Below are 13,293 nucleotides of genomic sequence, written 5' to 3' on the forward strand. Positions count from 1 at the left end.
TCAACTGAATTTTGTTACTTGGCAACTCTCGCACAGCAGAATCAACGTTGTCCCAGATACTTCCATTCTGAAACACCACAGTGTTACTCCACATCTGTCATATGTCTTCCACTGTTACAGCACAATGAAGCCATCAGTAGTCTGTGTTAAATACAAGGGCAACATGTATTTTAACACGTCGACTGAGAATTATGAAACAAAGCACATGTCTCTGGCCAAGAACCTTCCTTCAGAACCAATAAAAGGAAAAACAAAACAAGTTAGATCTAAGTCACAGAGAAGATGGGTAGGACAAAGGGAATATCTTTGGTAGAGTGAAGTCAATGTTATCCTGGGGATTAAGTCATCCAATCCACAGGCTCATGGAGACACAAGAGACTGTAGATGCTGGAAATATGGAATAACACACATAAATTGTCAGAGTTCAGAAAGTCAGGCAGTACCTACGGGGGGTAAACACAGTCAACATTTCAGGCCAAGATCTTTTATCAGGACACAGATGCTGCTTGACCTGCTGAGTTTCTCCAGCATTTTGTGCGTGTTCTGGGGGTTAATGGGGAAGTTCTTCCAATTCTAACAGAACGAGTAGGGTCATAGAAAAGAAACAGGCCTTTTGGCCCAAACAACAGGAATTCTGCAGATGCTGGAAATTCAAGCAACATACATCAAAGTTGCTGGTGAACGCAGCAGGCCAAGCAGCATCTATAGGAAGAGGTGCAGTCGACGTTTCAGGCCGAGACCCTTCGTCAGGACTAACTGAAGGAAGAGTGAGTAAGGGATAATCCTCCATAAACCTGCCATCTATGTACCTATTCAAACTTCCCTTAAACATTGAAATCAAGCTTCGATGCACTACTCACACTGGCAGCTCTTTCCACACTCGACCCTCTGAGTGAAGAAGTTTCCCTTCAGGTTTCCCTTAAAACTTTCACCTTTCACACTTAACCCATGACCTCTACTTGACATCCCACCCAACCTCAGTGGAAAAAGCTTGAATTTACCCTATCTATATGCCTCATAATTTTGTATACCTCTATCAAATCTCCTCTCAATTTTCTATGTTCCAAGGAATAAAGTCTAACCTATTCAATCTTACCTTATAACTCAGGTGTTCCAGTCCCAACAATGTCCTTGTAAATTTTCTCTGTACTCTTTCAACCTTATTTACTTTTCTGTAGGTAGGTGACATAAACTGCACACAACACTGCCAGTGACAGTGGTAGAGGCAGATACAGTAAGGTCTTTTAAAATACTTAGGTAGGTAATGGAGCTTAGAAAAATAGAGGGCTATGCAGTAGGGAAATTCTAGGCAGCTTCTAGAGTGGGTTACATGGTCGGCACAACATTGTGGGCTGAAGGATCTGTAATGTGCTGAAGATTTCTCTATGTTCTACGTAATACTCCAAATTAGACCTCATCAACATCGTATAAAACTTTAACACAACATCCCATCTCCTGTACTCTATACTTTGATTTATGAAGGTCAATGTGCCAAAAGCTTTCTTTATGACCCTACCTACCTGTGATGCCACTTCCAATGAAATATGGACTGGCATTCCCAGATCCCTTTGTTCAATCACACTCCTCCCCTACTGTTCACTGTATAAGACCTACCCGCTGGTTGGTCCTACTGAAGCATCCTTTTGGAAGAATATTGGCTTGAAATATCAACTGTTCATTTCCTTCCGTAGACGCTGCCTGACTTGCTGAGTTTCTCCAGCAGTTTGTGTGCAGCACACTGACTTCTACTTGCTCTCTGGTATCTCATACTTTACCCTGGATCATAACATCTGAATAAATCCACGGAAAACAACACCAGCTCACCATTACAGATCCATCACGTCAGATCTCCAACCTGGATTTTGTTCAAGCCCTGCAATGTCCATTTCTATCTCTGACCCAAGACCCATAAACAGAACCGCCCTGCTAGGTTTTGACTGCTCTTACCCCACTGAACTCATTTCTTCATCCTAGATTCCATCCTACCTCCCCTCATCTTGAATGTAAGCGAGAAGGAACCAGACACCTCTTATGCACTCCACTCAACAAAAACACGATCAGTTCCCTCCACTAACACACTCAGTCATTTGGCAGAACCTGTCTTCACCTTCAACAACTTCTCCAAACCAAATGTGTGGCATGGTCACTCACATAGGCCCCAGCTACGTCTGCCTTTTTGTTTGCTCCATTGGACTGCCCTTCCTCCAAACCTCCTTTGGCACAAACCCCAACATTTTCTTCACTGCATCAATTGCATCTGTACTGCTTCCTGAATTCATGCACCATCAGATTTGGCCCCAACTTCCCTTCACCTCTTCCTGCCTTTCAATTCACACGAGCTGGCTCTGACACTTCTGCTTCTATATCTGTCTCCATCTCAGGAGGCAGATTTGCTACTGACATTTTCTATAAATCTGCCAACTCCCACAGCTACCTCAGTTGCACCTCCTTTCATCTGGCCTCCTGTAAGAATTCTGTTTCTCTGTGTTTAGAGTTAGGAGGCACATCTGCAGTCAAGACAGCTTGAGAGCTTCTGAAATGTCCTCCTGATTCCGACAGCAGGGCTTCCTCTCTGCTGTAGTTGGAGTCCTTACAGAGAAGTATTTCCTCCATTTCCTGCACATGAGCTTTGACCTTTCATGAGAAAAATCAGTTTCATTAGTCCTGTCTTTCAACTTACCAGCTTCCACATCATGGTGCATCATTTCCACCAGCTCCAATTTGATCCCACTCCCAGTGACATCTCCTCATCCCCTCTCATTCTGCTTCCTGTAGGGGCCACTCACTTTGTGACTCCCTTTCCCTTTATATCTCTGCAATCACATCTGTCCACCTCCCTAACAATGATCCAGAGCTCAAAACAGCCCCCCCGGATAAACCTGCACTTTTTCCAACTTGGTCTACTACATTTGGGGCTCACAATGTGGCCACCTCTACATTAATGAAAACAAGCATAGACTAGGTGAATGCTTTGTAGAGCATCAGCACTGTCCATAAATGACTATCCTGTGCTTCCATTTGCACGTCATTAAACTTTCCTTCCTATTCCCACACTGACCCGTCTGTCCTCGGCCTCTCTAGCAACGGAATAGTCCAAATGCAGAATGGAGGAACAACACTTTTACTTAAGCAGTGTACAATCTAATGGCATTAATGTTTAATTTTCCAGGATAATAGCCCCTTATTTCATTCTCCTATCCTGTCTGCCATCACCCACTCCATCTCATTCCACCCATTACCTCCCAGCCTGTTTCCATCCACCTAGGTTGCTGATTACTGGCAATCTTTCCATTGCCCTCAGTCCTGATGCAGGGCCATAAGCCCAAAAGCTGAATTAACTGCATCTCTACCTTTCCAGTTCTCACAAGGGGTTACAAAAAACAGGTAAGCAGCACAAGGCTAAAATGCACCACAAAATTGGTGTTCATTCAATGCTCTCATTTTGGATCCTGGATCCTGTCCTATTTATGATGGACAATACTAACGACCGAACATCTAGTCCTTTTGGGCAGAAAATCCTCAAGGTTCACAAGATTGTGGGTACATTTCTCTATCGCAGTGGTATCAACCCTTCATCCTGAAATTAAGGCATGCAGTTTTAAACTTCCTAGCTTGAAAAGATAAATTTCAGTAACTATGTGTCAAACCCTTAGAATGCTATTTTGTTTAAGAAGGTTAAATCTCTCGGCATTCAAGAGGAAATGGTAAATTGGAATAGGCATTGGTTTTACGGGAGGAGCCAGAGAGAGGTAGTAGATGGTTGCCTCTCTGACTGGAGGTCTGTGACTCGTGGAGAGCCCAGGGGAACAGTGCTGGGTCCGTTGTTGTTTGTCACCTAGACCAATGATCTGGATGATGTGGTAAACTGGATCAACGAACTTATCGATGACACCAAAAATTAGGGCATCACAGCTTGCAGCTTTAATGGGCTGAAAAACGGCAGACGGAATTGAATGCGGACAAGTGGGAGGTATCGCACTTTGGTAGGGTCTTAAATAGTGAGTGGTAGAGCACTGAGGAGTGGAGTCGAACAAAGGGATCTGGGAATACAGATCAATTATTCATTAAAAGTAGCATCCCAGGTAGAGTTGCAAAGAAAGCTTTTGGCATATTGGCTTTCATAAATCAAAGTACTGAGCACAGGAAATGGGAACATTGGTGAGGCCTAATTTGGAGTATAATGTGCAGTTTTGGTTACTTATCGACAGGAAAGATGTAAATAAGATTGAAAGAGTGCAGATAAAATTTACAAGGATGTTGCCGGGACTGGAGGACCCGAGTTATAAGGAAAGATTGAATAGATTAGGACTGTATTCTTTGGAACGTAGAATAATGTGAGACTTGATAGAGGTATATAAAATTCTGCAGGACAGAGATAGGATAAGTGCAAGCAGGCTTTTTCCATTGAGGTTGATTGGGAGTACATGTAGAGGTCATGGGTTAAGGGTGAAAGGTGAAAAGTTTAAGGGGAACATGAGGCGAAACTTCTTCACTCAGAGGGTTGAGAGTGTGTGGAATGAGCTGCCCGCACAAGTGGCGCACAGAAGCTCAATTTCAACATTTAAGAGAAGTTTGAATAGGTACATGGATGGTATGGGTATGGTCCTGATGCAAGTTAATGGGAATCAGCAGTTTGAACGGTTTGGCATGGACTAGATGGGCTGAAGGGCCTGCTTCTGAGCTATACTTTTCTATGACTCTAAACCTCAGTATCAGAAAACCTTAACCTCTCCGCAAAGGAAGCCTCCTCATCCTAAGAATCCTAGTGAATCTATGCTCACCACCCCAAGGCAAGTATATCCTTCCTTTGGTAGACAGCATACTGCAAGTGCACATTAACCTCGAGATGTAGCTTTATCAATCTCCACACAACTGTAGAGACGTTCTTACTTTTGCAATCCAGCCCCCTTGACAATCAAAGCAATTTGTCATTTACCTTTGGAATGACTTGTCATACTTACAACTTCCTACATTTTTACAAATCAGATACTGCACCTTTGTAAACCAACATGTAGACTTGCACCATTTAAAAAATTAACAATTGCACGTAAATAAATTTTGTGCCTTAAAATCAATCTGCCACTTTCTTACCCACTCAACATGTCCAAACCCCTGGTAATTTTCATCCCTGCTTGCCTCACCCAGTTCTGTATCAGCACCACACTTGAAGACCTTATTCTTGATTCCATTGTTTAACTCACTATAGACTGTAGATGATAGGAAATAGGTCTAATGCCAATTCTTGTTGCATCCTATTAACACAAGACTATGAATATGAAAATAACCCATTTATTTCTACTAATTTTTCTATCAACAATCCTCTATCCTGATTACCCACAACCTTGTTAACCCTTATCTTCTGTAACAAGGATTACTTTTGTCAGGTAGACAATACGTAACAAACTTGTCTCACAAGTTACTTCCACAAATAATATAGTAGATTTGTGAAACTTTATTTTTTTTTTATAAAACCAGAGAAAAGCATGAGGTACAATTAACGTAAAGTACCTCAGTGTTACATTCTTAAGATAGCTTCCAGCAAATTCCCAACAACTGATGTAGGGAGAAAGGTTCTTTATCTCTCCCCCCACCTTCTTTGAATAGTATGCTTATATCTGCTGCTTTTCAGGCTACTTCGACCATGAAAGAATGTAGGAAATTTTGAAATATATCATTAATTCATGCACCAGCTTTTCATTCATCTCTTCAAGAAGCTGCCGAATTTTAGTTGCATTAATTTGTTGTCAACTTTGCTGTTGTCTTGCGAGACCAAGGATCTGCGCCTGGAAAGACTTCACTCTCCAGGGCACAGGCCTGGGCAAGATTGTATGAAAGACCCACACTGCAAGTCTCCCCTCTCCACGAAACTGATGTTGTCCAAGGGAAGGGCATTAGGAACCATACAGCTTGGCAACAGTGTCGTCGCAGAGCAATGTGTGATTACGTGCCTTACTCAAGGACACGACACGTTCCCTCGGCTGGGGCTCGAACTCACGACCTTCAGGTAGCTAGTCCAGTACGTTAACCACTTGGCCACGTGCCCATGTCCTTGCTGTTGTAAGGATGTAAGAAACTTGCAAAAGGATACAGGTAGATTATAAGAGTGGGAAAACATTTGGCAGATGGAGTTTAAGCCTGGTTACAACAATTGAAACTTGTTTGAAGTAGTGGAGTGATTGAGCATGTGGAACAGCCAAGTCAATCACCTGCTCACCTCTCATGACCAGGTGAGTGTCGTGTGCGCACTACCCTGAGGAAGTACTTTGAATTGTAACCAAACCCTTGCAGAGGCCCCCACAGCAATTCTTTCCCTTCCAAAGAAGTCAGCTATTAGGAGAGGTGGTGAAAATGATCCTATCTTCAAAGTGAATGGAGAGGGGTGGAGGGGTGCAATCATCATCCTACAAGCCACTCAATACTTGCTTAATTTTCCAACTCTGCTCTGCTCAGAAGCTCCTTGTTATGTTGACAAGATTAACTTCTTTAGCCAAACAATGGTGTGAAACTCACTATCGTATCAATTAGCTAAGGCACATAGTTTTCAAAATTTAAGACTGAGCTGTCTAAGAGAAAGCAACAGAAAGAGTTGCTTGGGTGTTAATTCTGCACAAACCACGAGTTTCTGAACTTACATCGTAAAACAGAAGACACACGGATTTATTATTCTTTTTTTATTGTTCTCGAGATGGCTACAACACCAGACGGAACAGCATTTGCACACGCTCAAATCTTCACCCACCTCTGGGATTGCATCCCTCCCAGCCAGTCTGACAGCACAGTCCGAGTACAGGACTCTGCTATAAAACAGACAGCGCCCACTCATGTAATCACTCCCTGCTTCTCTTGACCTGTTGTTCAGTCTTGTTAGCAATCTTCAAAGTAATTGTGGTAAAACTTCTCCACATCCTCCTTTCCCCAACTCCCACCTGGCTTCCCACATTTTGCTGAAGGTTAGGCTCAAATCCACAACTCCACATCCCAGAGATCCATGACTCCACTTTAGGAATTTTGGATTTTGTGTTTTCATTTAAAACTAACATTCTTCCCAGTATTTTTAAATTGTCTCACAGCTGGAGTTACACAGCCCATATTGTCCTTTGTCTGTTAATCAGGAACACTAAAGATGATTTTCATTTTAAAAGTCATTAAGAAAGTCTCTTGTGCTGTGCACAGTAAACTCCCCTGCCCTCTTCCCACCCCACCAAACAAAAACCAAAACAAAACCTCCTCCCTGAAGGAACTCTGGTGGATTAAAAGCTGGTTTATTCCAGATTGTCCCTTTTACATACAAGCTCAAAGCAACTGAATTTCGACTGCCCATCGATTTGGCAATCGTTCATTCATGCTGTTGTTCCTCTGTTGAGGCCATCTTGAAGCTGGGGAGGGGAAATCAAATCCTGGACTTCCCCCAACCCTTTGCATGCCCTGATGCACAATGCCAGGGAAGCTCCAGCCATGTGGCGTTATGCAGTAGGGTGTTTGGCACTTCTCGCGCAGGTTACCGACCTCTGCTTGTAATTGTTTGCCCTATTTGCTCTTGCTGGTACCCAGCCATGGCGGATAGTTTCTTAATATTTGCATTTCCAGTCTGTCTGTTTGAGATACGGTCCTCTGTGGAAAGAACAAGTGAACACTTTGAACAATTTCTGGTTGATTTTACAAAAACTGCTGAGAACAAAATTCAAAGAAAAACTTAATAATGCTGGTTTATGGGTAAGATGAACTCCACACATTTAGAGGGGATGTGTCCATGAGATGGAATGCGACATTGTGAACAGCCCAATTTGGCCCCACTACAGAACAACATGTTCAAAAGAACGTGTTTGCAAATCACTCCTCAAAATACTAGTAACAGAGGGTGAGGAAATGGAAAGCACCAAATACTGAGAGGCCTGGCTTTGGGTGGGATGGGGAGTGAGAAGGGATCACCAGTAGATAGCTTTCAGTCACAACAAAAACATTGAAATTTTCTCCAGGACAAGGTCACAGATGGTGTGACAGGAGGTTAGTCTGAGAGGAGAAAGGGCAACAGGGGAGCAAGATGGTATTCCTCTAACATTTGAGTAGACTACGCTTTCCTGTACCTTCCCCAATAAAACAAATTCAAATTCTTTCAGTCTGACAAAGTTATTGAATTCCTCCATACTAACTTGGTGAAAAGACATTCTTGGTACTGGATGGACATTTGGTACTGGGTCATTTGTGCCAGCCTAGAGGCAGCCTACTTCTGGAAACCAAAGATACAAGGCCTAACAGTAAAATGTAGCCAACACTATTTCATACTTGCTGTCATCCAGCCAACTTCAGAGCTAACGACCACTTTCTTTGGATTCCATGGCTCTTTTCTGATGTAAAATCACGTCAAAAGTGTCACTGAATTCCAACATACAATGCCTATATTTCTTGGCACTTCTTCAAAAACAGTAAATTGTCATCAAGAACATCCATAATCTTAAACCAAAACTGTACACCTCAATTTTCTAAATCATATGAAATAGCATTACTTAGAATTCTTCTAATATTTTTCCTACCACCAGGGTTAACTTGACAGGCATATCATTATGGGTTACTGCTTTCTCCCTTTTTAAAATTCCACATTCCATTGGTCTGTAGTGAATGTGCTGAACAGTGCAGAAACAGATCTCTTTGGCCCACCTGCTCCATGATGCCTCATTGGGCCTGGATTGCTTATGCCTTTCCTATCCAAAACACTTTTTAAATATTGTAACTGTATCTGCATCAGCCACTTTGTCCAGCAGCAATTTCCAGAAATTTAGAAAAACCTACCCCTCATTTCACCTTTGAATTCCTTTCCTCTCATCTTAAACCAATGCCCTCCAGTTCTAAATTCCCCTGCCTTGGGAAAAGTGCAGTCCTAACAAATGTCTTTTACAATTTCATCATGACATCTCAAGTCCTACACTCGAAGTCTCAGCTACACAACATTCCAAATCCACTTTTCACTACTCTAACAAAAATGACACAAATGGTCCAGTCCTACTGGTCAACATGCTGACAAGTTCTGAAGTGAAACACCACTTAGCAAAGCCCGTTCTTGCAGGCAATCTCGTAAACCTCAACAAGATATAGTGTGCACTTGGACGTTGAACATGAATAGCATGTGACACTTTCAATAGGTCAGTGAAGAGGAAGGAAGAGAGGAAGAAGCAAATTAAATACGAAAGGCATTATAGTTTCAAACAGCAAAGAGGGGAAGCGCATTGCACAAACCCAGTTACCCTCTCCTGCATCTTCAGTCTAGGCTCCCCCACCCCATTCCAATGTCATACCACAACCCCAATCCAGTGCTCACATTTGGTAAATTCAGTATGTTGAACACATGGACTAGTTTATTTTTATGAGAAACAGAGGGCCAAATTAGAGAACTAACCCCATACTCCTGAAACAGAGAAACACATTTTACTAGACCTTCAATTATACAGTTTTACAAGACACTTCTAGTTCAGGAGTTCCCAACCAGGGTCTACAGAGCCCTTGATTAACAGCATCAGCTCTTGGCATAAAAATGTTAGGAACCCCTGCTCTAGTTGATTCCAAGCATTTGTAGATAATGAGGCAGTCCTTACCTGGGAGACTGATGCAAGTCATGGATTTATGAACACAGCTATCGGAAGAGGCGTGTGAAATCTCTCAAAGCCCAGCAAACCTTTTTGCATTCATCAGCACTGCAAGAGGTGCAAGTAATGCATTAAAAAGTGTCAGAGCACTGGGTCAAATCAATCAAATTTCCACACCCTAGACCAAAGCAACATGGTCCTTTGGATTAATGTTCCTTTTATCCAATCTCGCACAATGAATGAACATACTGCACCTCAGAGACTGTTGAAATTCAAGTAAAATATAAATTTGGTAACAAATACACAAAGTTGTATGAAAGTGTGTCAAAGGTATTCTTCCACCTTGAATAACAGCCAGTAAAAGCATGCATCTAATGTCTGTCTTTTCAGGTGAAAAAAATTTCCAGGGACGAACTCTTAATAGGGATCAACTGCTCACTGTCCACTACCTAAGCAGATTATTGTGTTCACTTAACAAACAAGAACCATTTCAGAATCTCAATCAGGTTTAATATCATCAGCGTATGTCATGAAATTTGTTGTTTTGCAGCAGGAGTACATTGCAATACACAATAATATAAGCTATAAATTACAAAAAGTAAATATAAAAAAGAAAATTACATTAAATAAGTAGTGCAAAAAGAGCGAGAAAAATACTGAGGTGGTGTTCATAGATTCATTGTCCATTCAGAAATCTGATGGCAGAATGGAAGAAGCTGTTCCCATTACACTAAGTGTGTATCTTTAGGCTCCTGTATCTCCTCCTGGATGGGAACGATGAGAAGAGGGCATGTCCTTGGTGACTGGGGTCCTTAATGATGGATGCTGCCTTTTTGAGGCATCACCTTATGAAGGTGTCCTGGATGCTTGGAAGGCTAGTGCCCAAGAAGGAGCTGGCTGAGTTTACAACTTTCTGCAGCTTTTTTAATCCTGTGTCGTGCTCTTTGTAAATCCTTGCTGAACAAACTCCCAATTTTATTTGTAAAGATAAGTTTATCTTTATTTGCACATGTACATCGAAACATGTAGTGAAATGTATTAAATCAGCAAAGATTGTGCTAAAGACAACCTACGAGTGTCACCAAACCTCCTGCGCCAATATAGCATGCCCACAACTCACTAACCTTAACATTACATCTTTGGAGGAAAGTAAGGCATCTGGAGGAAACCCACATGGTCACAGAAAAACGTACAAATTGCTTACAGACAGCAGCAGGAATTGAACCCCAGTGATTGCTGGCACTATAAAGCGTGCTACCATGCCACCCCTCCAGTGTCTGTGTTGCCGCTTGCTGGGAACTGGGGGATTTTAAATGCCTTACAGCCACTCTTCATTTACAAGAGATGGCAGCCCATCAGAATCTGACTCTGCACACACATGTACACTTCAGCAGGGATTAATAGTGCTGGCTAATTCAGGCCTCCTTATGCAAAAGACCAACTCCAGCTACAAATGGACTGACATTAACTAAGTGCAGGTTGTTCAGCTGTCTCACACCTCCAGCCACCTGGGTGCAACCCTGAACTCTGGTGGTGTGTGTATCGGTGTCTGTTTCTGTGTGGAGTGTGCAATTCTCCCTATGGTGACCTGGTTTTTCCCACATTCCAAAAACATGCCAATTGGCAGGTTAATTGACTCCTTTAGGAAAATGAAAGGAGAATCATGGGCATATCTGTAGATATATGTACAAAGTACAAAAATACAAAGTAAAATTCATTTGCCTTCCTTGTCACAGACTCAACTGGCAAATTAACCTTCAAGGAATCCTGCAGCAGGACTCCAAATCCATTTGCGTCTCAGATTTTAGTAGTTTCTCTCCATTTAGAAAATAGTCAACCCTTTCACTTCTACCAAAGTGTATGACCATACACTTCCCGACACTGTATTCCATCTGCTATTTCTTTGCCCATTCTCCTAATCTGTCTAAGTCCTTCTGTAGCCTATTTCCTCAAACTTACCTGCGCCTCCACCTACCTTTGTATCGTCTGCACACTTTGCAACAAAGCCATCTATTCCATCACCCAAATCAGTGGCATATAACATAAGAAGAAAATGGTCCCAACACAGACCCCTGTGGAATACCACTAGTCACCAGCAGCCAACTAGAAAAGGCTCCCTTTATTCCCACTCTTTGCCTCCTGACAATCAGCCACTGCTTTATCCATGCTAGAATCCTTCCTGTAATACCACAGGCTCCTAGCTTGTTAACCAGTCTCATATGTGGCATCTTATCAAAGGCCTTCTGAAAATCCACGTACACAACATCAATTGATTCTCCTTTGTCTCTCCTGCTTGTTATTCATTCAAAGAATTCCAACAGATTTGTAAGGGAAGATTTTCCCTTGAGGAAACCATGCTGACTAGGGCCTATTTACTATATGCCTCCAAGAACCCCAAAACCACATCCTTAATAATCGACTCCAACATCTTCCCAACTACTGAGGTCTGACTAACTGGACTATAGTTTCCTTTCTTCTGCCTCTCTCCCTTCTTGAAGAGTGGAGTGACATTTGCAATTTTCCAGTCTTCCAGAATCTACTGATTCTGGAAAGATCATTACTAATGCCTCCACAATCTCTTCAGTCAACTCTTTTAGAACCCTGGGGTGTAAACTATCTGATCCAGATGACTTATCTACCTTCAGACCTTTCAGTTTCCCAAGAACCTTCTCCCTAGTAATGGTACCTTCACACACATCATGACCCCTGACACCTGGAACTTCCACCATACTGCTAGTACACTGTACAGTGAAGACTGATGCAAAATATTTATTCAGTTCATTCACTATTTCATTGTCCCCCATTACTACCTCTCCAGCATTGTTTTTCCAGTAGTCTGACATCCACACTCGCCTCTCTTTTACAGTTTAGGTATCTGAAGAAACTTTGGTATCCTCTTTAATATTATTGGCTGGCTTACTTTCATAGTTCATCTTTACCTTTTTAAACGACTTTTTTTAGTTGCCTTCTGTTGGTATTTAAAAGCCTCCCAATCCTCTAACGTCAGACTAATTTTTGCTCTATTGTTCACCCTCTTTGACTTTTATGTTAGCTTCAACTACCCTTGTTAGCTATGGTTGTGTTATCTTGCCTTTAGAATACTTCTTCCCCTATGAGATGTATATATCCTGAGCCTTCTGAATTGCTTCCAGAAATTCCAGCCATTGCTGCTCTGCCATCATCCCTGCCAGTGTCCTTTTCCAATCAATTCTGGCCAACTCCTCCCTCATGCCTCTATAATTCCCTTTACGCCACTGTAATACTGATACATCTGCCTTTAGCTTCTCTTTTTCAAATTTCAGAGTGAATTCAGTTATATTATGATCACTTTCCCTTAAGGGTTCTTTTACCTTAAGCTCTCGAATCAATCCTGGTTCACTGCACAACACCCAATCTAGAATAGCTAATCCTCTAATGAGCTCAACCAGCAGCTGCTCTAAAAAGCCATCTCATAGGCACTCTAGAAATTCCCCCTCCAGTAAACCAGCACCAATCCAATTTTCCCAAACTACCTACATATTGAAGCCCCCCCCATGACTATTGTAACATCGCAAACACGAGGAAATCTGCAGATGCTGGAATTTCAAGCAACACACATAAAAGTTCACTGGTGAACGCAGCAGGCCAGGCAGCAACTCTAGGAAGAAGTACAGTCGACGTGTCGGGCCGAGACCCTTCGTCAGGACTAACTGAAAGAAGAGCTAGTAAGAGATTT

At 42.2% G+C, this 13,293-nt stretch overlaps 1 protein-coding gene across 1 annotated transcript in view; it reads right to left on the reverse strand.

Moving 5' to 3' along the window:
- Positions 1–5,547: 5,547 nt before the first annotated feature.
- tnpo3 (transportin 3) overlaps positions 5,548–13,293 on the reverse strand; it is a 60,322-nt gene continuing 52,576 nt past the window's right edge. The window contains exons 22-23 of the mRNA XM_063072961.1: positions 9,588–9,686; positions 5,548–7,611 (exon numbers count right to left, since the gene is read on the reverse strand). Coding sequence (XP_062929031.1) covers positions 9,626–9,686 — 61 coding nt within the window. The 3' untranslated portion in view covers positions 5,548–7,611; positions 9,588–9,625. The remainder of the gene's footprint in view (positions 7,612–9,587; positions 9,687–13,293) is intronic.

This window comes from Mobula hypostoma, chromosome 20 (assembly GCF_963921235.1).
Source record: "Mobula hypostoma chromosome 20, sMobHyp1.1, whole genome shotgun sequence".
In the NCBI taxonomy this organism is placed as follows: Eukaryota; Metazoa; Chordata; class Chondrichthyes; order Myliobatiformes; family Myliobatidae; genus Mobula; species Mobula hypostoma.